At 54.8% G+C, this 26,208-nt stretch overlaps 7 protein-coding genes across 7 annotated transcripts; 5 read left to right on the top strand and 2 right to left on the bottom strand.

Annotated features, from left to right (window-relative positions):
- Positions 1–12: 12 nt before the first annotated feature.
- Positions 13–1,261, top strand: NCS54_00303000 (Cell differentiation protein rcd1; the record flags this gene model as incomplete). The annotated part of the gene is made up of 4 exons (XM_053148617.1): positions 13–376; positions 439–594; positions 644–1,019; positions 1,078–1,261. 4 exons carry the CDS (start codon positions 13–15, stop codon positions 1,259–1,261), a joined length of 1,080 nt encoding a protein of 359 aa, XP_053004592.1.
- A 910-nt stretch (positions 1,262–2,171) lies between these two features.
- NCS54_00302900 (Hypothetical protein) lies at positions 2,172–3,035 on the bottom strand (the record flags this gene model as incomplete). The annotated part of the gene is made up of 2 exons (XM_053148616.1): positions 2,172–2,589; positions 2,659–3,035. The coding sequence occupies 2 exons, from the start codon at positions 3,033–3,035 to the stop codon at positions 2,172–2,174; spliced, it is 795 nt and encodes a 264-aa protein (XP_053004591.1).
- A 13,512-nt stretch (positions 3,036–16,547) lies between these two features.
- Positions 16,548–17,791, top strand: NCS54_00302800 (BZIP domain-containing protein; the record flags this gene model as incomplete). Its single annotated transcript, XM_053148615.1, has 3 exons — positions 16,548–17,034; positions 17,083–17,609; positions 17,675–17,791. Exons 1-3 carry the CDS (start codon positions 16,854–16,856, stop codon positions 17,789–17,791), a joined length of 825 nt encoding a protein of 274 aa, XP_053004590.1. The 5' UTR covers positions 16,548–16,853.
- Positions 17,792–19,893: 2,102 nt separating this feature from the next.
- On the top strand, positions 19,894–20,668 carry NCS54_00302700 (CIA30 domain-containing protein; the record flags this gene model as incomplete). Its single annotated transcript, XM_053148614.1, has 3 exons — positions 19,894–19,924; positions 19,981–20,443; positions 20,497–20,668. 3 exons carry the CDS (start codon positions 19,894–19,896, stop codon positions 20,666–20,668), a joined length of 666 nt encoding a protein of 221 aa, XP_053004589.1.
- Positions 20,669–21,032: 364 nt separating this feature from the next.
- NCS54_00302600 (S5A-REDUCTASE domain-containing protein) lies at positions 21,033–22,053 on the top strand (the record flags this gene model as incomplete). The annotated part of the gene is made up of 3 exons (XM_053148613.1): positions 21,033–21,321; positions 21,367–21,706; positions 21,759–22,053. The coding sequence occupies 3 exons, from the start codon at positions 21,033–21,035 to the stop codon at positions 22,051–22,053; spliced, it is 924 nt and encodes a 307-aa protein (XP_053004588.1).
- Positions 22,054–22,218: 165 nt separating this feature from the next.
- Positions 22,219–23,355, bottom strand: NCS54_00302500 (Fructose-bisphosphatase; the record flags this gene model as incomplete). The annotated part of the gene is made up of 3 exons (XM_053148612.1): positions 22,219–22,349; positions 22,399–23,180; positions 23,237–23,355. The coding sequence occupies 3 exons, from the start codon at positions 23,353–23,355 to the stop codon at positions 22,219–22,221; spliced, it is 1,032 nt and encodes a 343-aa protein (XP_053004587.1).
- Positions 23,356–25,333: 1,978 nt separating this feature from the next.
- Positions 25,334–26,134, top strand: NCS54_00302400 (Hypothetical protein; the record flags this gene model as incomplete). Its single annotated transcript, XM_053148611.1, has 2 exons — positions 25,334–25,875; positions 25,966–26,134. The coding sequence occupies 2 exons, from the start codon at positions 25,334–25,336 to the stop codon at positions 26,132–26,134; spliced, it is 711 nt and encodes a 236-aa protein (XP_053004586.1).
- Positions 26,135–26,208: the final 74 nt, after the last annotated feature.

Genomic DNA, 26,208 nt, shown 5'->3' with positions numbered 1-26,208 from the left:
GTCCCGCCCAACATGATGCCCGCGGCGCACGTCTACGGACACCACCAGTTCAATCCCCAGGGCGCCGAGTCGTCCTGGATGCACCAGCAACCCGGCGCGCATCATCCTCATGCCCAGCAGCAGCAGCAGCAGGTTGCCGCTGCCGCCGCTGCCGCTGTTCAGCAACAGCAGCACTTTAGCCGTCTGGCTGGCGCGGGTCAGCTGCCCGGCCACGGTCAGGATGGGGGTCACGACAATATCTCAGAGGATAACCGCCGCACCATGGGGTTTATTGCCGACTTGCTCAACGAGAACACCCGCGAAGCTGCCCTGCTGGAGTTGAGCAAGAAGCGTGAGCAGGTTCCTGAGCTCGCCCTCATTCTGTGGCACTCCTTCGGTTCGTATCCAACTCCCACGAGGACTCGATACCAGACAGATGGCTAACCTCGATTGTCCCAGGTGTTATGACCTCGCTTCTGCAGGAAATCATCTCAGTATACACCCTCCTCAACCCCTCCCAGCTCACCGCAGCTGCGTCGAACCGCGTATGCAACGCGCTCGCCCTTCTCCAGTGCGTTGCATCGCACAACGATACCAGGACTCTGTTCCTGAATGGTGCGTCGATATGTAGCTCGATACTGTTGTCTTGGCTCACACGTTGCAGCTCACATTCCTCTCTTCCTCTACCCCTTCCTCAACACAACCTCCAAATCACGCCCCTTCGAATACCTTCGATTGACCAGTCTCGGCGTGATTGGTGCGCTGGTCAAGAATGACTCTTCCGAGGTGATTAACTTTCTCCTCACAACAGAGATCATTCCTCTGTGCCTGCGCATCATGGAGACAGGCTCGGAGCTTAGCAAGACCGTGGCCATCTTCATCGTCCAGAAGATCCTTCTCGACGACAACGGTCTCAACTACATTTGCGCGACGTATGAACGATTCTACGCGGTCGGCACTGTGTTGAGCAATATGGTTGCTCAGCTCGTCGAGTCACAGACGGCGCGACTGCTGAAGCACGTTGTTAGATGCTTCCTGCGGTGAGTTGGATAAGTCATTGTATGATGTGTACGTGGTTACTAATGATGCCTCGTTCAGACTCAGCGATAATGCCCGAGCACGTGAAGCTCTTCGCCAGTGTCTCCCCGAGCCCCTTCGGGATGCGACCTTCTCGTCGGTTCTCCGTGACGATGCTGCAACCAAGAGATGCCTCGCTCAGCTCCTCATCAACCTCTCGGACAACGTGGTTGACCCTGGCCCGGGTGGCGTTAACAACATGTGAGGCAGAAGCCAAGTCGCCAAACCTGGGAGAGCCTCCCAACTGTGAAATACCCATTGTGCATTGATACGGCGATATAGGGAGGACGGATGGGATTGTTTTTATCATGACATTCTAGGAAAAGCAAAGGGGACGGATCAAAAGCATCTGATACCCGCAACCCCTCCAGCTCGATGCGCCAGAGAACCAGTATACCAGCATAGCCCCTGAGCTGGTACTCTCTTTCAAGTGGCCGCGGACGGTTACGGGACTTGCATTCTGTTTCACATACCTCGGAACTGGGTCCTAGGGCCTTATATTATCCTGTTGCATAGCGACAGGGACATGTGCATTACCTTTTTTATTTCGTTGGTGGGGTTGTCTTGGTCACCGAGGGCCAAGCTTGTATCATCTGTGGACACTTAGTAGATAGGTCTGACCCGGAGGCACCAAGGAAGGTCTCGCTCGAGAGGTGAGGCCGAGGTGGCCTTGGAAAGAAGCACAGGTCAGTCAGCTCGCAGTGGGCTATGAAGGGGGCAACGGATAGATAGTTGGGGGCATATGGGAGGTCCTGACATTCCTGGTTTTGGGGTGTTTTAGGCGTTGGATGGGATGTCATGTCATGCATCAGAGGCACGGTGTTTGTTAGGTATAGGAGTGCTTATAGTATGGAATTGACATTTAAGATAAATGAATTGTGTGTATATAATGTGTAGTGTGTAGTGTGAGACTGGAGTGCCAAAGTGGTGGCTTTAGTTATACCATGGCTATTCTGAAAACCTCTAATGGCTGACAGTTGTCATGTCCAATTCATATCACTCAAGAGCGTTGTATGTTGGTTTATGGTAGTCATGTAAGACGTCTATTTTGGTACAGTAATATCAAGTTGCTACATGGTTCTCATCTCAGGCTTGCTGACTTCAGTCTTGCTGACTTAGGGCGAGGAGTACTTGTATCCGTACTGCTCCTTGGCCTTGTCGACCACCTTCTTCAACTCATCCCTCTCCTTCTGTACCTTGTCGCTTACAGGATCCAAGCCGGTGGGCTTCTTCTCCCCGCTCGGCAGTGCAAGACCCCGACGCACAGCCGGCCTCTCGAGCAGCCGGGCCAGCCATTCCCTGACGTGGGGGAACTGCTCCCACGAGATGGTGGATCGAGGGAGGCCGTTGACCCAGCCGACCATGGCAATGTCAGCGATGGAGTAGCGGCCCCGGTCCGGTCCTACGACGTAGTCACGCGAGGAGAGGCGGTTGTTGAGGATCCCGATGAGACGCTCCGTCTCGCCTACGTAGCGCTGGATTCCGTAGGGGATGACTTCCTTTGCGTTGAGGAAGTGACCTGCTTGGCCCATCCTGTTGGTGCAGTGTGAGCAGGTTACTCTATATATAATGCTTTTGGCGTGTGGCAGTGAAGTGACTTACATGGGTCCGAGGCCGCCATGCTGCCATCCAATCCACGACTCGGCGCGGGTGTAGTCATTGTCGTCAATCTTGAAGGAGAACTTGTGCTCAGGATCGTACTTCCTGGTCAGGTAGCTCAAAATAGCATTGCCCTCGAACACGGCGAGGTCATTGTTGTCGTGGTCGACCAGGACCGGGATGCGGCCGTTGGGGTTGAGGGCAGTGAACCACGGCTCCTTCTGGATGTTCTGGCTGATGTCGACGGCCTGCATGGTGTAGTCCTTGCCGTAGGCGTCCCGCAGCTCCTCGAGGAGGACGGTGGCTTTGACGCCGTTGGGGGTGCCCCAAGTCAGGAGCTCTATGCCCTTGGAGGCGATGAGGCCAGTGGGACGAGACATGGTAGAGTAGCTACGGAGGATGAAGGGTTTGACTCCGAGGTGTCTGAGTGGAAGCTTTGATGCTAAAGATGGGTAGAGAGAGGAGATGGACATTAGAGAGTGACGTCTTTGGTGGCGTTTACTTTATATTTACTTGGAAACCTACTTGCAGAGTTTGCATTCATCAAGTATCGATGTATAGAATAAGCCATTGTGTTCCAAAAACACGCTTACGGAGCAGATAAGATGCAGGCAGTATAACAAATCAAGTCCGATACTTCCGCTTTTTTGATCAAGTTGAATTACCAAATATGCGCGCGGTTCGGTGGAATAGGTACGGCGAGGCTATTCCAAATTGCCCATTACTCAGCCAAATTTTGGGTGCGGAAAAAAAATGGATGAGGTAATCAATGCGATAGAGAATCACAGACGCAGACTAGCCCAGCGGCGCAATGGGAATGATTAAAACACTGGGTCAGGGCTAGATCCGATGGATGGGAACTAACACGCGGGAACGGGAGATTTTTCCCTCGAGAGTTTCATGTTTATTATTCGAGGGTTGATTCTTTTGAAGAATCGTTAAGGACACTCCTTGAAGGAAACTGCTTGAGAGACATTTCTTGGATGAGTATATTGAGGCTCAGTGGGCAAGGGTATGGTAACGACATTTCAAAACAGATAAATGAAGCGATTGGTATGAAAAGAGGCGGTGCATATTATATCCATTGCACGAAGGATTCGTCTAGTCGAGTCACGCACCTATAACCAATGCGTAAAAAGATTGTCCGTGCCCCTGGCGGTGATCGCCTGGTTTAATGTTTACTTGGTTGTGGTGAGGGGGACATTCAATGCAGACAAGATGATCGTCAACGACCATGCCATAACAGTTAATCTAAACGACGACTGCCTACGGAGAAGCAGATTCAACGTGTGATAGCCTCACCCTTTGACTCACGACTGTCGTTACGACTTCTTCAACGACAAAGAGAAAACGCCTCAGTTGCAATGTTGCATCACAAATAGCCCGGTCTCGACCATTGATTACCCTAGAGAACTACGTCACTATCATGAGGGCAAAGACCTGGGCGCATGGGGTGCCAGCTTTCGCAAGCAATTGGGTTCTGACTCGGCTGCGGAGCGCCCGACTCCCCTTGAACCAAGCCAGGTTCGTCGACTTGATCGAGTTGCCGTCTTAGCCAGAGTGTGTATCTTTCCCCCGCATCATCGTCGTCGTCATCATCGTTCAAGTTGCAGCTTGAACGAAGGACATCTACGTCAAGAGGAAACGGTTCGATTCACATACGCCTTTTGGGGGCCGAGAAGAGGATCAAAGGGACAAGTTACAAAGCAAAAAAACCAAGGAACGAGATTAAGCAGAGAATCAGAGGCAGAAACCGACAGGGTTCGGAGTTGAGGGAGTGACGTCTCCTGCCGCAGAGCCGTTAACTCCATCGCCCGGCCCCAATCTAAACTCCATCTCTTGTGTCTTCCCCACCTGGTGGCCTGGGGGACCGTATTCCGTATCGTATCGCGTCGTCGTAATTTAGCCCCAGGAGAAGCTCTTCGCGCCGCTGATGGAGGCGGAGAGAGAGGAGAGAGATCTTCACATGTCCCCTAGGTACACATTAGACCGGTCCCCTCCAGGGTCGGCAACCATCCGTCCGCGGAGGCGCTGGGCGCGGGTGCGACGGCCTCTAGCTCGGTCCCCTCCGACGGCGTCGCGCCCTTGGCTTTGCATCTTTGACACACAAAGGAGAGAGGGGACCAGATCTCGTTCGAATGTATTTAGCCTTCCGGCCGAAGCCAGAGGCTACCGCGCCGTCGGGGGCGAGCGAGCCTGCGCACCAAGAGTTGTGCTATCTTTGGGATGATGGAGGGGAGGAAAGGCTCGAGATTGTAGACATTCGATTCGTTGGGTCGTACGAAGGGGGGATGGAACTGCTCGAGGCGGGAGGTTTAGTAATCGGGACAAGCCCTTTCCGTCTCTTGCTCAGCCTGGAGAGTCACTGACGACAAGGCGTCTGGCTGTTCAAACCTTGGGGTTATTTTGCGCCGTCAGTCAGTTTTAGTCAGTTACCCTGTAGCAAAAGATGAAGGATGGATGCCACAATGACGATGGAAGACAAAGATAGAAACTGCGTTGAGTCAGTCCAAGTCAGTTTTCCCATCTCCTCGCAAGACACAGGACAGCGGCACCACATGTGAGGCGTCGATAGCCTCGCGGCTGGCTGATTACCGTCCGGGGGACATCGTGATGCGGTCTCGAGATGCCTCGTCGGCAACCCCGAAGACGGGCAGCAACAACACGGCACAAGGCAGAATCCAACCATCCAACCATCCATGCGAAGCGAATGCGGGAGAAACGCAAGCAGGCAAAGTACGGGCTCGGCAATGTAGAGGTGTTGCGAGTGTATACGACGACACGAGGGGAACGTTTGTTCACGGCATATTTTTTGATGCCGAATGGATGTGAGAGAAGAGAGGAGCAAAAGTGCAACAAGAGACCAAAATCACACGCTCATTCTTCATCTCGCAAGGTCTTTCCTTGACAGGATCCATTGACCGAGGGTTGAAAACAGTCATTGAGCCCGACCTGAATACGCACAGCGCCCATCTCCGATGCACGACGTTGACAGTGCCTTTGATGCTATACAAGCAACACCAACACCAACACCAACAACCAACAAGCAAGGGGTGTCGACCAGCCTGTCGGCTACGACTCGGCGAGATTCCCCATGCGGCTGCTGCTGCTTCTCTGCTTCGCTGCCAAATTCTCCAACGTCGCATCGCGCTTTTTGGGTGGATGGCAGATTGGGCAAGCAACCTAACAAGGGCCCCCAGTCCCCACCTGCGCTTGGCACGCCCGCCAGAGAGAAGCTCTTGGGTCCTCCGCCTTTTCACCACTGTAAACCACCTTCTCCCACCAAGAACTGGCGGACCTCGGGACCCCGGCTCTCTTCTCTGGGGGCTCCACAAGAAGAGGGGCGGCGGGGATGATCGTTTGGACAAGGGTGTGTGTGTTGTGGTGTGTGTGTGTGTGTGTGTGTGTGTGTGGGTGGGTGGGCGCAGAGAGAGAGAGAGGCAGGGGCATGAGGCTGGAGTGCGAGGTCTTGGCTTTTGTTGTTGTTGTGTGCGAGCGAGCGTGCCAGGCGACTGAGACATGCTGCAACAGGGTGAAATCCAGCGCTGGGAGCCCAGAAAGTCGGGGTGGCTCTCTTCCAATCGCAACGATCCCAGTGGCTCGGCCGGGAAAAACGTGGCGGAGCTGCATAACGATATCGATGCACACTCCTTTCACTCTACAACTGTACTGTAGTGATCTCTGTCTGTATCGTCGCTGCCTTGCTGCTGCTGCTGCTGCTGCTGCTCTCCCCCGCTGTCTCAGTCCGGAAATCAGAGTTCCTCCCGTCCCCCCCCCCCGTTTGAAAATCCCCCATTCCCATTCCCGCCCGCAGAGGCCCGCCCACTAAGTGGCTGCCTTATCGGGGGCCACATCCCCAGAGAAGAAGTCCAGCTCCGAAGCCATGAAATGCTTCTTTCTGTTTCTCCTGTCGCATACATGTGAAACCTGTGATGCGATTTCCAACAATCCGCCATTGGATTGGTCGCCAAACAAGCTCTGCTGCGGGCTGTGCCTTGCTGCTGCTCATCAGTTGAAGATCACCCGGTGTCGTCACAACCCAAGTCCAAAGTAGACGCTAGACCTTAATGGGTGACACCCTGCGCTACAGTAGACGTCCATTGATTGCCCGTTTCGATTCCCAACTTGTTCTTCGTTATTAATAATCAAGATTAGGGTCTTTTCTCTTGCTCTGCGGCGCAGCTGGTTACGGTACCCAGAATCCTCGTCCTGGACAAGGTGACCTTCACCGGGATGGATCCGTATCCTTAACATTTGTTGTTCCGAGGCCCCCAGTCCAGGCAATTTTCTGCGAGATAAAACGGGGGGGAAGCCAGGGGGAGCGAGCGGAAAAAAGGCTGGGTCGAGTGAACAACGGCCGGGGATGAGCTCTCGAAATGGTGCTTCGGAATCTCGACCAATCAGAGCGTGGTCCCACTATTCTCCGTTCAGCCCTACGGAGTACCATCCAGAACAACGTCCCCTTGCTAGCATGGACTTCTGGCGCCCGCTTCCATTGTGACAATTCTGCTCTTTAGGCGCCAAGCAAGGCATGGCATGACAGGGCTGGGGTTCTTGAAACTTGACATCTCGAATACCCTCAATTGGATCCACGCCGATGAACTTCGGCCTATTCACCTCGGACTCGACATCCGATAAAATACAACAACAAGAATACGACAGCTTCTAGGGGGACCTTGTATTATCATGGGTATCAACGACTTGTACAAGGCAAGGCAATGCATGCAACCTCCATCGGGGACCTGCAACTCGCAATCTGTATGGATGCACCGCGTCGCTGGCCCGGGCACGCCGAAAGGGACATCTCTGCTAGGCACACCGCCAGGATAGAACAACAACAGCCCATCATATCTGGGGAGTAGGGGGGAGGGGACTCATCTGCTGCAGCCCTACGGGCAAGCAATCATGATCAAATCAATCATCGTCATTCTCTCTCCTTGCCAGCAAAACTGCCGTACCAAACAGCGGACAAGCCCATTCCCACCCGGGGCCCCTCCCCGCATCAAGCGCCCACGGCATACCGCGTCCGAGATGCATCTTCAGCCCACGGAGGAGATGTACCGATCTGGAAATGGCGGACCGACGATATGCAGAAAAGAAGCAGAAAGGCAGTTTGTTTTGAGCGTGAAAAAAAGGGCAGCTGTCAAATTACCACCCGAATCAACCTTGCGTCGGGTTCACATATTGCTTTTTAGAGGGGGACCTTTTTTTTTTTTCTTTCCTTCCTCATTCCAGCTCCGATGTTGTGGATCAAGCCAATGCAGGCGATTGTCCCATCCCCTGGCACACACCCACCACCCATTCTTGCTCGGTCTTTTTGGGCTTCGCCTCTGTTTTTCCTTTGCTCGCTCCTGATAATGACGATGTTGATGATGCAGCTGCTCATCCCCATCCCTCGAAACAATGTCCCTTTCCAGCTTTGGACTGGCATCGGAGTTATCGACATTTGGAATTCTTGTTAAATCCACACGTGATCGGAGTTAAGACAAGAAGCAATGAGTTGGAAGCTAAAAAGGTTCCCTTTCCAGTGAATTTAGCACAGATTTGTTAGACTTACACCGTTGCATCTGAGTCTCCACCTTTTGGACCCCAAATTCAAGGTCCCCCCCTGTGCAACCGCATTCACCCTGAGTACACACCCCCCCTCTCGAATCCTCCCGTCCCCTTCACTTTCTGGCAGCAGGTAGCGATCCCTTCTGAAAGAGGGAAAAGGTGATGTCTCCAGGGTTCGGATCCCCAAGAAGAAGCTTGGAGCTTAAGCCCGGACACTTTCTTTTGCTTGCTTAATTTCTAAGCAATAGACGATAGAAAAAAACCATCCGATGTTGCGGACGCCGTTGTTTGCAATAATTAAGCGGCATTGAGAAGGGGTTTCTCCTAAAATATTGCGATTTCTTCACGTTAGTGCTCAATTGGTAGCCAATTCTCGAAGTGAAAGGAAACCCGCAGGCGCCTCTTCTTCGCAACAACTCCACATTGATGCGTAAGGCGGTTGTCGTGGCCCACGGCCCAACCAGCCGGGAAAGTTCAGGGGGAGTGATGAGAAGGGAAAAACGTGGTCTGCAACGACTGCATCTTGGATGGAATCAATGATATCCAACGCCCGCCAGAGAGACAGTGGATGGGGAGGGGACCCTCCTAGGCTGTGTCGCTTCGGGGACTTTGGCCCAATCTCCCCCACCGGAGGGTTTGCGTCTACACGAGTCCCCGAGAGAAGTCTCCGCTCCTTTTCTTGCTCTTCCCCTTGCTGCTGGGCTGGGCTGGGCTGGCGGTAGTGAGTGACTGATGATACACCCTGCTACAGCCAAAGAAAGACGCCCGCCCAGTGGCTTGGAGAAGAGTGAGAACCTTAAACCCACCCTCGTCGAGGAGCCTCGATGGATGGATGGGGGACCGGGAGCTGCACTGCAGGGCCTCTCTACTCTCATGGATTTTCGACTCTCTTGCCTCGAGGTCATGTCCCAGCCTCCGGGTCTCTGCTGTTTGTTTCCGCGTCTTCGCCCGTCGTCCGGGATGTGGGCGCGCGCGGCTTCCCAAATCTCGCAAAAGAATTAACCCAAATGTACGGAGCGCTGCGGTCGGTTAATCCCTTGCCTGGTACTGATCGTTGGTTTATCCTGCGCTTCCTACGTACCCGGTCCACCCACTCCACGGCAGCGGATATTGGGCTGAGCCGCAATCCCGCTCGCCGCTTTTGCCGCAAGCTAAGGATAGCATAGCATAGCAGTCCCCAATCCCGAAGAGTGTCATCGGAGCTATGGTCCCCGACGATAGCTCTTTCTCCGTGTGCCGGGTCCTTTCTCACGTCAGTCCTCTTTTCTCTCTTCTGTCCGGCAGCCGTTGCCAAGCAAGTACCTGCAGACACCGGCCGCCTGTCAGAAGCATCTTTGGGGGGCGGGGAGGGGCTGTAATGGATGTTTGCTTTTTGCTGCCGTTGGGTCGTTTGTTCTGCCTCGTGCTGCATGGGCTGGGGGCATCCACGGGCTCGCCGAAGGCATCTTGCTGTCTTGTCCCTTTGACGTGCAGATCCCCGTACATACGTGACCATGATGAATGATGCTGCTTCACCCGCCCATGACCTCTGACGATTGCTTACCAAACTGACGTCGTTTGATAACTATGATTGTCCCTGTGTCACCATCCCTCCCAGGGAATTAGACGGACGTCGGGGAGGGTTGCAGCAGTCAGAGATCGTTACCGGAACAAACGGCATTCGAAACTCCGCAAAATCCGTAGCCGAGACGGGCCTCATACAGAATAGAGAGTAAAGATTCAGATCAGAGTCAGTCAGAGTGAAGCTCCATCATTGATCGACATGCCGTAGGGCGAAGCTCTGCTAGCTCTCTTCCCCCTCCCCCTGGAACTGGAATACTCCAAAACCAGCCCAGCCCAGCCCAAAGGCACGGGTTCGGGTACGGTACTCGCCCACACACAAGTCCCAGTGATCTGGCTCAGGGCGCGGCGGCCGCCCTCTCTCACCCCCTTTCAGCCCCCAAAGATCCTTTGTTCGGACCAGCACGGGTGTGATTCGCCCAGGTGGCCTCGCAACAGGACGAGGACGACAGGCGGGCAAAGGGGGGGTTTACAAAAGCAGCGAATCCCAACGGCTCAACGGTCCCCTCACCCCGTAGGGCTGGATGGGCGGGACTGGCAGTGTGAATCCATGCCTAGTGCCCTTTGCCTCTGCCTTGGGGCCGCCGCTTGATAAGCACGCAAAATGTCGGGATTCGCAAGAGATTGGATACAGGACATTCCCCCCAGGGCCGTTACATTCTGGGCTTGAGAATGCAACCCAACGTGCAACCCCGTGATTGTTGATCAACAACAAGAGGTCGAGAGTGAATCGGGCTAAACTGGGGCCGGTTGAGACTGTGACAAGGCCAGCAGCAGTGAAGGATAACGGACGGTGCCACGTACAGGCCCAGGCTCCAGGCCCCCCATGCACTCTGATGGGCTAGGCCCAGGGGGTCAAAGTCGTCGAGAGCAGCCTGGCAATTGCGGCGGCCCATTGGACAGACGCAAGGTTTGGCAAGGCGAAGCAGAGGGCGCGGAGCTGGACCCGGTGGTTCGGGCCCCCAGGAGTCCTCGACAGATATGACCGCATTGGGGAAAGGCGTGTGTCGCGCGGCAGCGGCAGGACCAAAGTCCCAATCTGCGACGAGGGGGGGGACCCTTTGTGCGCAATGTATGTAGGTCGTTGTTTGGAAACATGCGATGAATAGGAGAAGTGATGGGTTTGGGGATGCGAGGAGCGCAACTTGAGGCACGAATCTGGACAAGATGAAGAGGAGGGGTCTATGCTTGTGCTTGTGTTTGTGCTTGTGCTTTTCAAGGGCATACCAACGATGTAGGGCGATTTTCCTCGGGCGGAATACCATGATAGGAACAAAGAACGGCCGAGATATGCGTGCAGCGACCGGGGACGCTCGGTGGTCCCGGCTGTAAGGCTGAGGCAGAGGTGAAGATGGATACATTTAGGGAAGCATTCTGCGCATGGTGGAACCAGCAGATGGGCTCAGCCTTGCTTGCTTGCTTGATGCTTGCTGGTACAGCTCCTGCTGGCTAATAAATCTTGCACGACGCCATGTAATGCTCGACGCAGATCGCATGGCCCAAGCACGTACTGTACGTAGTCTGGACCACGACTCGCGATAATCTACAGCGGCATTTGACCAGCATCCCCTACCTAGCCAGCAGTCAAGATACCATCCCATGCCGTGCTAACAAAAAGTTCCCGCTCAACGGGCGGCGGGTTTTTTTCTTCCTGCTCGTAGCGCAGGGCGTAGACGCCAGGCCCGAAGCAATCGCAAAAATATGACCCGAACAAGCAGGGCAAGTTTAGATCCCCGATGGAATTGGACCAAGTAGCACTCCTAGGCCTGTGCATACACGTCGACGTGTACCGAGACCCAAATGTCGACTGATTTCCCACATTCACATTGTGGGGGATGCAGGCGGGATTGGCTTGCGGGAAATGAATAGGGATCGAGCTAGAAGCCTCTAGGCTTTTTTACTCTGTAGATAATTTTTTGACTTGTTTTTTTTCCCTCTTCTTTTTGATAGCTGTCTTGTTTCAACGCTTTGGACATGGGTTCAGACGGACGGCGGGAGGATCGAGGTCGTGGCAGGGCGTGCACTTTGACTAGTAACAAAAAACTCGATGAATATCGCCTCATTCGGACTTTGTTTAATTAGGTATGCATCGGCGAGAGAGGGTTCCGAGATGCTGTGTTGTGCGTGCTATGCCGCGCTGTGATGCCATGTGCTGGCTGGCTAGGAGTCCTATGTGACAAATCGAAAGACGACGAGATTGTGGCAAATAATTGAAGAGGGGGACTTTGGTTGTTGCCTATTCTCTTGCATCGGCACTTTGTCACGGTCAATGTCAATGCAGCAAGGCAAGTGACACTGCAGCATAATGAGGCTATACCCGACCTCCAAACTCATGATGCTTCTGTGCAACACCAGAGGTTCACTCTCAACACACTCACTCACACAAGAGATTCCATCCCAATCCCTGTCTAGTCCCGGAGATTTAACCCAAAAAAAGCACCAATTCCCGTCCTGCCCCAAGCCCAAGCCAAGCCCAAGCCAAGCCCGCAGACCCCCGCCCCACCCGTAAAGCTCCAGCCACTCAGAGACCGAGCCTCCCAAAGAGGAAAAACACAAAAGGCGGAAAGGGTTGCTTGAAACGTTGCGACGTGCGGCTGGCGGTCGAATTGGAGACCCGAGTCGTCCCCTTTTTCCTCTTGGGTTTGACCGTTCGCGGGAGAGCTAGCCAATCAGAGGTCGCCAAGGCAAGCCTGAGCCCGTGGATCCAAAAATAACCAAGCCTTACAAAGCAACATGGCGCGCCAGGGATCGACTGGGGGATCCTCGCGACATGGTCTCGTTACTGGACTCGCTCGCACTCTGTGACAAGGCTTCGCAACGGTCTTCTAGTGTAGTTTTGTCACAATTGTTGGGCGCTTGTTTCGTCCTGCCTACCGTTCCCCGAAGCGATCGGTCAAGTTCAAAGCTGACAAGGATCTCGTCCTTGTCTTGAGGATTATCTTGATGTTCCATTCTCCGACCTCTTGTCTGCGGACTTTGGACAAAACCCGCCCCCTCCTTGTTCAATTATTTGTCGCAATTTGGAATAGGACAAGGACAAAGCGCTCCTCCTCTCCGCCAGGCGCAGGTCCCGCGGGCGCAACCCTCCCCACGGTCCTCAGTTTGGACTGTTTGATCATGGTGTTTAGTCCACCGCCGCCCCCTCCCAGCCCAGCATGTTAGCATAGGATAGGGCTCAAAATGTCGTTCTGTTATGGCTCATAAACTGCATGTCATTCACCTTAATGAGCAAGTCCTTGCGGAGTTGCCGGCGACGCCACCGTGGAGTTTAGTCTGGGCGGCCGACTCTGGCCTCCTCCGTAACGCGGAGCCGGAATCTCCCAGTCTACGGAGCCGGCTGGACAATGGCTTTTCCACGGCTTCCATCCGTGTTTCTCTCGACTTACACAATGACAGAGAAAAAGAGACTTTAGACTGCTGACCAAGAACAGCGCGTCAATGCAGCCCTTCCAAGTGTAACCGATACCCCAAAATAAAAAAAATCAGCGCTTACTCTCTCTACCGCGCTGCGGCATGTTGGGTAGGTTGTTGAGCCACACGGCTCGCTGGAACTCCGTGGAGCTCCGTCTTGTCAAGGCCGGGTCTCTCGGGCAAGGTCAAGGGAAGGGAAGGATTTGGATTTGCAAGGCAAAGCCCTCGCAAGAGGCGGTTGATCGACGCTGCCAATGTCACCCGCTCGCTTGGTAGCGGGCGATGAGGAATCTATCACTTCAAATTGTCATCAAACACCCCGGATCGCTCGGGCATCTTGCGTGTACCGTACCCCATACCCATGGATGGATGTCTCCTCAACGACGCGACGCAACGCAACGCAACCTCATAGCAGTCCGATTAAGGAAAAACAAAGGAGCAAGGGTATTTTCTCCGTCCACGGGTACAGAAGCCGTTGGCCTGTCCTGTGCCCCGTGGGAGCAGGGCCCTTGGGATATTAGGCGAAGCGCCCAAGTAGAGGCCAAGAATGGAGCATGTCGGTTCGAGGGTTAATTACGCGGTCCACGATTAACGGTGGGATTACTACTACGTAGTTTTGGTGCAGCACAGCACAGCACAGCACAGCACAGCACAGCACAGCACAGCACAGCACAGCACATGGATGGACAGCAGGCGAGGCGTCAATCCGTCAACCGCCGCAGCAAGAGACAGCACACATTGTAACTAAACCGTTTGGCCGGCGGGCAAACCCCTCTTTCTCCCCCTTGGCGTGTCCCGTCCCTGGCGGATCGAGTCAAACGGAGCGACGCGTCGCCACTGAGGGTGTTTGAACGGTCGTCGTAGTTGGGGGAGGGGCAGGGGTCGGCCGCCAGGGCTAAGCGGCGTCTCGAGTCCAGTGGTCCCTCGCTGTCGTCGCGTTCAACTTCGCGCGGGCGCGCTTGTTAAAAAGCTTGGTGGTGAAAGCGGCCGAAATTCCAGTTCTGGAGTGCAACGCTTCTTCGAAAGAGGCGCTACGCTTGTTGATGACAAGTGACATTGTCGTTCCAAAGGGTCCCCTACCCTCCCCCCCTTGAGGATGGATGCTGCATGTAAGCTGCCACGGGAGAGAGCCAAGACTCGACAGAGATGAGCCACGCGGATGGCACTGGGGCCGGTTGGGTGAATCATGGTCGTGTCCCATGCTGTTGGTTGTGGAGGGTGCCAGACGGAAGGATTGAGGGGGACACTTGGTGGATTAGGCGCGACGGCAATGGGGACTCAGACTGGGGGCATCATGGCATGATGGTGATGGATTGCTGTTGTTCTTCCGTCTGGGGGCAGCTAAACCCCAACGGTGTGGATAGTCGCCGATGACTCTGTGTTCGCTATCGCCGTGGCCCAGCAGGGCTCTTGGTCAGGCCTGAAGGGCAGCTAGGGAATGGTGTCGTCACACAGCCCTACGAACGAGACGAGCTACTGATCGGCCCGGCCAAAGGTCCCTTTGGGTCGAACTCGATATCCAAGCCAAGTCTTTCCTACTGCTCGACCGGGAAGGCGGTCCTAGAGGCGAGATGGAAGCCTGGGATGGTGATGCTCTGGTTGGCTGCTGGGGGCTTGTTACTAATTGCCCGTCACGTCGCAAATGATGTAGGTGGTGGTGAGTGACTGAAGCAACCATGGCGTTGCGAAACCTTTTTTGGAATTGTCTGTGTCCTTCAGAGCATCTCAGTCGGTCGGGGCCGGGGAGGCTCGGGAGTGGAGAGCAACAAGGCGAGGCGATGCTCGCTGCCGCTAGAGACGGACGCGGCAATCGACTCGAGCTTGAGCTATTGTGGGCATCCATGGCATAATTAGCCTGCCTCTGGATTCTGCCTTGGAGCTCCCGTCCAATCACCCCGGAACCTGGCTCGCCGACAGGGCGTGAGTTAGTATGAGTCTAGTGGTCGCCGTTCAAAGGGTCTTCTGCTGCTGCTGAAGCACAGCGCACCGCAGCACAGCGCAGCACGCTGTAGGTTTCAACGGCGACATGGCATTGCTGGTGGCTTGAAGGCTTGCCTTGACTTGATGCTTCTATTTTGCTTCCGCCTTTTTCGCTGCTGCCGGCGGCTGCGCCTGGGCGTTCACACTCTCTCCACCGTTGATGTTACGTGACGAACGACTCACGGGAGCGACGGCAGACGGATACGCAATCCATACCTCCCAGAGCATAGCATAGCAGGACGAGAGAACGTGATGCCCAAAAGTATACGCACCGGTACGTACACCTCCAGCCAATGTGCACCGCAGTGCAGCAACGGATTCCAGTCATGACGGTAGAGGTGGTATGGCCTTCCCATCCATGGATCCCGAAGTTGCATTTGACTCTCTGCCTCGAGAGCTCGAATCCCGCTCTTTTGTGCAGACACCACTGCCGCGACACTCCCCTCCCGTCACACAGATAGAGACGGATCAATTTGTTAGTTGAGCCGCCTTTTCCAGAGTGAATCCTTTCGACACAGCTATATCTGATTTGCGAGATTGATCTTGTTTCTTGGTGGGCAAACGGACACGGACACGGACTTGGTGCTGGTCCATCCGCTCCAAGTCCAAGTCCGAGTCTTTTGCACGGGCCGGGAGGGCAAATGAGCGGCAGTTTCATGTAGTATTATAGGGCTCGTAGTAATTGTCAATGCTCTTGGGAGCAGACGGATACGGCAAAATGAAGCTCAATGCCTCTCCTCTCCAGTGCTCGGGAATCCGATGCGAAGGGGCCAATGGGCTGCCAAAAGACCCCAAATGCGAGACGAATGCGAAGGATGGAAAAGGCGGAGGTACGTACCCTGTTCTGCATTGGGGCTCAGCCAGGTTGTGATGGGATGGGCAGGGAAGGTGCGCTCTGTACCCACCTGTGTAGCACCGTAGCACCTTCCCAGCAGTAACAGCAGCAGCCCTGTGAGGCCAGAGGGGCAGGCAGCGCCAGGCCCAGGGCCCAGGGCCATTTACCCTGCCAGAGGATCCATGTCGGGTCTCTCTTTGCCTCCTCCACCTCCCAAAAGGCGGCCACCACCCAAGACACCACACACACGCTCGCACTCGCACACACCCCCCTCCCCTCCCACCCAGGACCTTTTTTGGTCTGTGGCCGTGCTGGGGGGTGTGCTTCCAATGGTGAGGGCGTGCACCTCCAGGGATTGCGACCACACGCCTCCATGCTGCAGTGCAGTTGCGTTGCTCTACCCAGGCAGTACACAGGAACATGGGCCATCCAGCGCTACATGTCCCCCTCAATCGTCCACGCCCCAGCAGCTCCTTCGTCACTCTCAGCTTGGCCTTGGATCCTGTATATTTAATCTACAGCCTCTTCCCCTCACCAGTCTACCCATTCTCCATCGATCTCCAAGTTCATCACCAGCTTCAAGGTTGCTTGCTTGCTCTTGCTCGCTCTTGCTCACTCAATCATCACTCATCTCTTATATATACCCATCCCCCTCCCAGCCTTACTCAATTCGCATACAAGGACGGACAGAAAGGGCAGACAGCAGGCTTCGGCAGACAGGACAGACAGATCAACTACACAGCTCGTCCCAATTGTGCTTCGGGAACTGTCTAAAGCTTCGTCGTTGAACACAGCGACGACCAACACCTTCACGACGTCTCTCTACTTCAACCCTCAGTCTTCAACTCCAACACACACAATGTCCGTCTTCATGTCACAACCAGCCTACGCCTACGCGGCAGCTCCTCCACCTCCCAGACAGTACTCGGGAACCAGCAGTGCCTTCAGCGCCTCTGCCAACCCCGATGAGGACTGGACCAAGATCTCTGACCTTGCTGAGCGCCGCCGCATTCAGAACCGCATTGCTCAGCGCAACTACCGTATGTCTCGAGTCTACAGCTCTCACAGCCTCAACTAACACCCCGCAGGCAAGAAGCTCAAGCGCCGTCTCGAAGACCTCGAGCGCCGCGCCGGTTCTTCTGACGATGCCGACTCGGACAAGCAGCCCCAGAAGACGACAAAGTCGAAGCGATCGCCCTCTAAGTCTCAAAAGTCGCAGCCCGCCCAGGCCAAGCCTGTGGTTGCTCAGGGCCAGTTCACTCCTCCCATGGAGCCAACTGACGATCTCTTCTTCCCCGGCACCTACGACGACCGGGCCCGCTCCAACAGCCCTCCTCAGTTCACCTACTCGACCTACCCAGCTCCCGATGAGATCCTCCTCGCTCCCTACGGCTCGGCCCAGTCCTACCCTGCCATGACCACGGCCGACGCCTACCCAAACTACCTGACGGCTTCCACCGTGCCCATGACGCTCCCCTCGATGACGCACTTTAGCGACGCCATCAAGCGGGAGTCGTACTCCAGCGACGACGGCCTCGCGCCTTACATGGCTTACAGCTACATGCCTCCCATGGACTTCAACGCCCCAAGCCCCTACGATCAGTCCAACCCTCATGTGAGTTACGCCAGTCAAATGCCCCGCGGGGCTGCTCGAGATCCACGTTGCTGATGGGGTTCCAGACTCCTCCGCTCTCGCACACGTTCGACCATTCGGCCAACTGTTCGGAGGCCGGATTCGACTATCCCACCACTCCTCTGTCCATGCCCGGCTCGCCCGGTATGATGCACCCTCAATGAGTGTAAAGACGGAGTCACGGGACTGGCCTGGCGACCCGGGTCAACCGGGAGCCAAAAGCGAATGAATTTGCACTTTACTCAGGCGTTGGGATGAGCCTCACAAGGCATTACAGCATGGCGGGTTTTGATATTTTTGGATTCTTTCACTCTCCACACTCTTCTTCTTCTCCCCGTGGGTGCCTTGGCTCTGAGCCAGTGGCATCATTCAGGCGATTCACATCGTCTGCCCTCGTTTTTACGCACCAACCATCGAAGGGCTCGACTTGGTTGGCTTGTGACGGCTGCAAAGATGGACGAACGTTATTGATTACTTATCTGGGATGGCGATGGAAAAGAAGATACATGAGGCGTTTATGGCAATCAATCAATGTATGAATTGTACATTCTGGATTACGAATGGACGCAATGGGTGGGATTAGGCAGGCAGGCAGGCAGGGAGCGAGTGATGGAGGCGACGATGGCGGCTGCAGGGTCGGGAGACCCCGGTCCCTTTTTGTTGAGTAGATATCCGCGAGCCATCGAAACAAACAAATTAGATGAAAGGAGAAATGTGCAACAGCGTACGAATCAGAGCCTGGCCCGAGCAATGGTGTCAATGTGACTGTCTGATGGATGGATGGATGAGTCGGTTGAAGGATCTAGGACTTGGGACGTGGGCCATGACCATGGGCCTTTGTGTCATGGGCCTCGATCCTACCTAGTATAGGAGATTTGATCCTATGAGGCAGACAAGCAAGTCCTAAGCGTGCGACAGGGACTTTCACTTAACCTGGCCTGATCAAAGACACAAATCTCCTTGTCTTGACGGAGCCAAGAAGCAGCTGAGAACCTTGGAAACAGCTGAAAGGCTCAAAACAGATAGCGCTCTGCAGAGCCGCCCATGGCTTGAGAAAAAAAGCCCAAGGCGTGGGAGAGAGGAGAGAGGGGGCTTGCAGAAACCAGGCTGAGGCGGCTGCGCGATGTGCAAAATGCACAAGGACTGACTGTCTAGAACACGCCCGCCCCCCTCCTCCTCGGTCCCGGATCCTCAGCTGGGGGGAGGGGGATGAAAGTCTGCTGGCGTGCGTATTGCGTGTACGTATAACCGAGTTGTACGGTTTGCATCGTTTTTGGGGCGGTAAATTCTAAAAGTCCGCCATCCTCTTCTTCTTCCTTGCAGGGGCTTGGCCCACGTGCTGGGGGTTGGGTTCTAGATGCTGGCGTTTGGGGAGGAGGGTGAAAGTAGGCTACGGCATAAACGGGCGTTGTTTTTTTTTTTGTTCTAGTGGACGTGGACGTGTACTATGGGCGGTACCATTTCACAAGCTGCATGGGAGATCGGGCTCGGCAGTTCAGAGACCCGAAGGGATTCGGGATAATAGAGATTACGACTACAGTACGTGTAGTGTAGTGTAGTCCGGCATGCTCGGATGCGGACGCGGAGGTTGAATTGACGGCCGTCGTCCGTATGAGCAACGAGACAGGGGTCATGAGGAGAAGATCAGGCTGTGAAAGAGACTTGCAAAAGGGGGGTGATGAAAGGTACTGTTACTGTACTGTAGCAGAGAGGAAACACATGCTGTCCTTGTCCTTGCAGTAGTTAGTCGGTTTAGTCGTATAAAAGGGGACTGCTTTTTGTGAGGACGTGTCGATTGGCTTGCCTTGTCCAGGGATCGGGTCTAGAATTGAGTGAGTGTCGTGATCATCCATGCTGCAGTGTGTTGTAGTAGTAGACTGCTTAGGTGTGAACCTTGATTTTATAGTTGACACCACCCAACAACGCACACACGCAATGAGACGAAATTAAATGAAAATGATTAGAATGCACAATTCAAATTTGTATATCATGTGTTGATGAGCTTTAGACTACGGACCGTCAGTGACTATGCACATAGTGGATATTATGCTCAAACCGAGCTTGTTCCCCTTCTTCTCTTTCCCGTCTTGGCATCGGGAGTTGAGAGTCAATTATGTCATTGGGTCTCGGCATCTCATGAGAACGAGTCTAGATCGACAAGGGTTATTAAACAGTCTGGGGAATTTTAACTTTTTTCATCTCCTCTCGACAACCGATAAACAAACAAACGTAACACATCAATTGACTCAATTGACGGTAGGAAGAGATGGCGAACCAGTTGACATATCTCTTTGGCGGTGATCGGCAAGTATCTCACTGAATCTATCGTGAAAAAAAGCATATACTGATGCAGTTTATAGCCCTTGGTCTCAGGACCTCTGGACTGCTTCTGACGACCGTGTTCGAGGCGGCTCCAGCATCTCCAACCTAACAATCTGCGAACCCCCTTCGCAGGCCATCTTCCACGGGACCCTCGACACCAAGACGCTCGGCGGCGCTGGCTTCGCCTCTCAGCGCACAAAGGGCGACCTTTCCCTCGACCTCTCCCAGACGGAGGGTCTGCAGCTGGACCTAGGCGCGGGCAACTCGGAGCAGAAGTTCACTCTCACCGTCAAGGATACGATTCCTGAGAGGAGGGAGGATGGACGTGATGAAGCTGGTGTCAGCTGGGAGGTGGACTTTGAGCCGCCTGCCGAGGGAGGAATCATTGTCAAGAAGTGGGATGAGTTTAGGGCTACGTATCGAGGCAGGGACCTTGATGATCCGAAGCCCTTGGGCTTGGGAGATATCAAGAGGATTTCGCTCATGATGCGAAGGTGAGTTTTTCTTCCTTGGGTGGCATTCGAGCTCTTGTGTTGACACAGGATAGCTTCTTTGACCAGCAGGATGGCGATTTCAAGCTCGTCGTCAACTCGATCGCGGCCATCAACAAGACTTTTGACGGAGACGAGAGCGACGACGAGGACCTGAGAAAGCCAGCGAAGCGGGATGAGACGGCGGCGCGTCCTTGGTGGAAGATGCTGTTCTGTGGGCTGTTGTAGACATTGTCCCAGAAAAACAGATGTATTTCTAGTGGTCAAACCAAGCAGCTGCTTCACAAAATACAAAAGTTGGCACTCATCTACAAGCCGTCGACGTTGTGCATTTTCTTAATTCGGCCGCTTAGTGCCCCCCGGCCCTTCCGCGCGTCCCGACCCGGAGCTCGTCCGTTCGGCGCGGGGATCGGAGGGGCGGGCCGGCATCGAGCATCCGGTTCGACTCTATTGCGTCACGACTTTTTGCAAAGGTACTCTGTAAGACAAAGAGAACCCCAATCCAGGCTTTATATAGAGAATCATGTCCGGCATGAGTGTGTATGGCATCGTGCTTTGCTGAGTTCTTTCATCTGCTTGCAACATCGTCAAAATGCCGTCCCTCCTCCGTGCCCTCCTCCCCCCGGTCACGACCGCCCTCGCCCTCCAGGCCGCAGCCGGTCTCCCCTCCATCGCCGCCAAATCCGATCGCATCTACGACCTAAGCGGCTCCCTCACCTTCCTCGCCGTCGGTGCTTTAAGCCTGTACATGCCCCGCCTCGTCGGACCCGTCATCCCCGGCGTCATCTCCGTCCTGTGCGGCCAAGGACCGACGGTTCTGAGGCACGCAGACTGGAGACAGTTGGTGCTTACAGGCGCCGTAGCGATTTGGGCGACGCGATGTAAGCCACTGGACACTACTTAAGATAATATCTGACACATGGTAGTGGGATCATACCTCTTTGCTCGAGTCCTCCAAAACGGCCACGACTCACGCTTCGACGAAATCAAGACGTCGGCACCTAAATTCGCCGGCGCCTTCTTCGGCCAGGCCCTTTGGGTCTCACTCTGCCTCTCGCCTGTCATCCTTCTCAACGCCGTGCCCCCAGCTGTTCTATCCGCCGCGGTGCCCAAGCTCCTTCTCACAGACGTCCTTGGGCTGACCATCTGGGCTGGCGGCTTCGCGTGCGAGGTTATCGCTGATAGACAAAAGAGCGCCTGGATGAAGGAGAAGAAGGAGAAGCTTCATGATGAGGATTTCATGACTCGAGGGTTGTTCTCTAGAAGGTATGAGATGCTGACAGGTGACTTTGAGTAGGCAATTGACTAACACGCGCAGCCAATTCCCCAACTACTTTGGTGAAATCACCCTCTGGACAGGCATCGCCACCGTCGCCGCTGGTATTCTAGCGAGACAGCCTGTTCAGCTGGCTCTCGGCCTCTCTGGCAGTGCGGGCAGCATACTGACTACAACAGCTCTGTCATATGTGAGCCCTGCCTTTGCGGCGCTGCTGTTGACAAAGGTATCCGGCATCCCATTGAGCGAAGAAAAGTACGACAAGCGATATGGTCATCGTAAGGACTATCAGGAGTGGAAGAAGAACACACCCAAGCTCATCCCTCGCTTCTGGTAATGCATCATGAGATTCATCATGTATCATGGCACGGCAAGAATGGTGTCATGACTTGGTCATTAAATGCTCATTTCATTCATGATGTTCGCTTTTTGGTATTTTACTGCCTCCATGATCCCCCCAACAAAACAATTTGTTACATAGCATCGCATAGCAAATCACACATTACTTGTGGAAAGCCTTGACCCGCTCAACCTCGTCGTAGCTACCCATGAAGATACCGGCTCGGTCGTGGATGTGCTCGGGTACCACCTCGAGCATTCGCTTCATGTTGTTGTCGACAGCCTGGCCACCAGCTAAAGTCAAGTTAGCATACAGAACCATACAAATTCAATTGACACTAACCATTCTCAAACACAAGAGCCATGGGCGCGCACTCGTACAGGATACGGAGCTTGCCCTTGGGGCTCTTCTTGTCGGCGGGGTAAGCAAAGATACCTCCGTAAAGCAGGGTTCGGTAAGCGTCGGCAACCATGGAACCAATGTAACGCGAGCTGTAGGGCTTGCCGTTCTCCTGGGCCAGCTTGAGCGAGTTGAAGTAGCCAATCGTCTTGTCCTCCCAGTACAAGGAGTTACCCTCGTTGACCGAGTAGATGGCACGCGACTTGGGCAGGCGCATGTTGGGGTGCGACAGAATGAACTCGCCGATGCCGTTGTCAAGAGTGAAGCCGTTGACGGTGCCGCCACGCATGGTGATGACGAGCTGGGCCGAGGCACCGTACATGGTGAAACCGGCAGCCAGCAGCTCAGTTCCGGGCTTCAGGATATCCTCCTTGCAGCCCTTGGAACCGGGAGGAAGCTTGTGAATAGCAAAGATGGTGCCGACGGAGACACCGGCGTCCAGGTTAGAAGAACCGTCAATGGGGTCGCAGGCGACGGCATAGTGGGCGTCCTTGGCGTCGCGGAAGTAGATGATCTCGTCCTCCTCCTCAGAGACGAGCAGCGAACACTTGCCCGAGGAGCGCATGGCCTCAATGAAGAGGTCATTGGAGATGACGTCGAGCTTCTTCTGGTCGTCGCCGGTGATGTTGGAGGAACCAGCCAGACCGGTCAGGTTGACGAGGGTGGCGCGTCGGATATAGTAGGCGATGGACTTGAAAGAGAACTGGAGAGCGTGGCAAAGCAGGCTGAACAGGCGGTTGTCAGTTTGGTATCATGAAAGCCGAGGTAAGCAGTATCATACGTAAAGTCACCAGTAGCCTCAGGGTGCTTGGCCTGCTCCTCAGTGAGGAAGCGAGTGAGGGTCACAATGTTGGTGTTGACCTTCTCGGACTCTTGCATCTTGTTACCGTTGGAAGCCATTGTGTCTGATTTTGGGGGTGTAGGATGTGGAATGAAGGAGAGGGGAAGCTGGAGTAAAGAAGGGACAAGAGCTTAAGCCGAGCACACAAGGTTTAAGCCGTCAAGCAACAGCAGAGACAATGGCTTATGAGGGTCGTCTGAGGGTATCGCGAAGCGGAAAAGGGAGATGAAAGAAGAAGATCAGGACAAGATCAAGCGGAGGGAGGAGGTAGAAGAAGCAAGTCGGATGAGAGAGTCCGGAACCGAAGACCGAGCAAGAGAATGAGCAAGCAACCGCGTCCGTCCGCGACTTCACGACGGGATGACGATGATACGCCGGCCATCGACGGGCGCTCTACCCTGACAACGGCGAGCGGCGACGAGGTCTCGTGGGGAATTGCACCAACCGCAGGGCAGCAAACAGAGCTCTCGCGGCTCCATGGGGGCGTCGTATCGGGTTCACAGCCCTGCGTGACCCGGACAAAGTGTTGCGGGCTACGGCTGCGGGTGGCACGCAGCGAGTTTCAGCGTTCTCAGCGAGCGCCTCGGCGAATCTCAGCGCGGTCCAAGTCCCGAGACGCGGGTCGATTGGGGTACAATTGGGTCATTGCCGGCCGAGGGGAAGCGGCGCAAGAGGATTTCCCGGGGCACTCCAACCTCCAGCCTCCAATGCCCCTCCATCAGAGAGTATTCGAGACGTAAAGGCACGCTACGGGAGCCGCTCCAGGTTGGCGTCAGTCCCGGTTTCTCCCCACATCTTGAGTAATTGGCGTGCCTGCCTCCTCTCCGCGTCGGTGGAGAGGAGGGGCATTCGGCTGCTTGTCCAGGTCTCGGTCTCTAAGGGTGACCATGGCATTGAGTCTTGACCAGTGACTGAGGACTTTTGATCAAGTCACCGCCACAGCGTCCGGCCAATTCCCGCCATCATGATTTCTGCTCCCCTCCCGGTGGGGGTGGCACGCTCAGATTTCGAGATTGAGCGGGGTTAAGATCCCGAGGTGCAGAAAGCGGAGACCAAAGGTAGGTTTGGGGGTTAGATGCCTTGCCATTGAGCACTTGCTGCCTGAGGCTTCAACCCAGCTCCTTATATCACGTGCAACCCCGGCAGTAGCCTTCCCTTCCTCTTCCTTCGCTCCTCATCCCAATTGGGAAATCCTTCACGGGGCACCGGCACCGGGTTAAAGGTTATCCGGACGGCCGAGGGTCTTGCGACAGCCAGAATGCAAGGAACGGACAGAGTCCGAAGAGCATGAGAAAGGCGCCAAAAGCGCAACAGGCCCCATCCTGTGCTCTCCTCTCACTGGGTCGATGCTACTTCTCAAACAGGAACCAGACCGAGCCTCGGGCACTTGCCGTAGCGATCAATCTCTTTTCCCCAGACCGAAACGACCTGTTATGGACATTTTTTGCGGGGACGGAAAATGGAAACCAAGATGACGATAGGAGCTTTGTCGTCTGCCCCCTTTTTCTGCTACCAAAGCCGAACCTGGGCTTAGCTGGATTAAGTACCTATTCTGGCACCACAGCACAGGTAGGAGCCGTTGGAGAGAGCCGAGTCAAGCTTGTGCTTGTGTTGCTCGCTCTCTCCTGCCCCTCAAGCTTAAAAGCTGCCCTCCCGCTCACGGGGGCGGACCTCGGCATGTGAACCCGTTTTCCGGGCTCGGTCAAGTCTCCGATTTTACTCCATCCCATGCCGCGCACGTCTTATTGAATCCATTCCCATTTCCCCAGCTTTTTTTTTTATAGCATCGACTTGGAACTGTCATCATCTCCATTCTCCATCAGCCAATCCATCTCCATCTCGCCCTGTTTCATCACTAATTGCTGGCTCCTCACTGGTGAAGAGCGAATCCCGTACTTAGTCCGGCCTTGGTCATCGCCGAATATTGATTGCTGCTGCTGCTGCTGTACAACCTCCGAGCTTTCGCCATCTCGCATCACCATCAACTCTTGATACGACACGTGCTGTAACTCCCATCGATCCTCCATCACCGCAACCATGGTCGCCGACGCCCTCATCTACCACCCGACGGTCGCGCACTATCTGCGCTACATGGCCACAACCCTCGGTCGCGACAAGCTCATGCGCGTCCTGCAGTACTTTGCCCGTTTCTACGCCTGGTACCTCCTCCGCACCAACGGCACCCCGGACAAGATCGCCCCCTGGAACACCCTCAAGAAGCAGTTCGGCCTCATGCGCAAGGTCTTCCGCGCTGGCAAGTTTGTTGAGCACTTCAAGGCCGCTGCCACCGCAAGCGACGCCAAGACCATGGACCCCGTCCTGCGCTACACCTCGGTCGGTCGCCAGCTGGGTTATGCTGGTTACCTGACTTGCGATGCCGCTACTATTCCTGACGCCGTCGGCTTCCGCAAGTGGGATCACGCCAAGCGCTTCCAGAAGGAGGCCTACCGATTCTGGGCCATCGGTATCATGTTCAGCATTGTTGGTCAGCTGTATACTCTGCGCCAGCTGAGTGTGCGCGCGTCCAAGGTGGATCTGAAGGAGGGTGAGGGTGTTGTCGAGAGCAAGACCATCTCCATGTAAGTTGACGTCCACTCCCTTGCGCTCGCCTATCTGGTCATGCGCGCTTGTTACCTCATCATCATGATACATGTACTGACACATGCCAGTGAGCGCGCCGCCGCCAAGAAGCAGCTCTTCTGCGACCTTTGCGATATCTGCGTTCCCGTCTCCGCTCTCGGCTGGGTCGGCTTCCTGGACGACGGCATTGTCGGCCTGACCGGTACCCTTAGCAGTCTTATTGGTGTCTACGGCCAGTGGAAGAAGACGGCGGCTTAATTTACCATCTATATCCGTCCTTAATCAACTTCCATACTGGATATCACCATATATACACCCACATACCCACACCC

This window comes from Fusarium falciforme, chromosome 2 (assembly GCF_026873545.1).
Source record: "Fusarium falciforme chromosome 2, complete sequence".
NCBI classification, from domain to species: Eukaryota; Fungi; Ascomycota; class Sordariomycetes; order Hypocreales; family Nectriaceae; genus Fusarium; species Fusarium falciforme.
The sequence above is the reverse complement of the archived record's forward strand: the minus strand, read 5'-3'. Positions and strand labels throughout refer to the sequence as shown.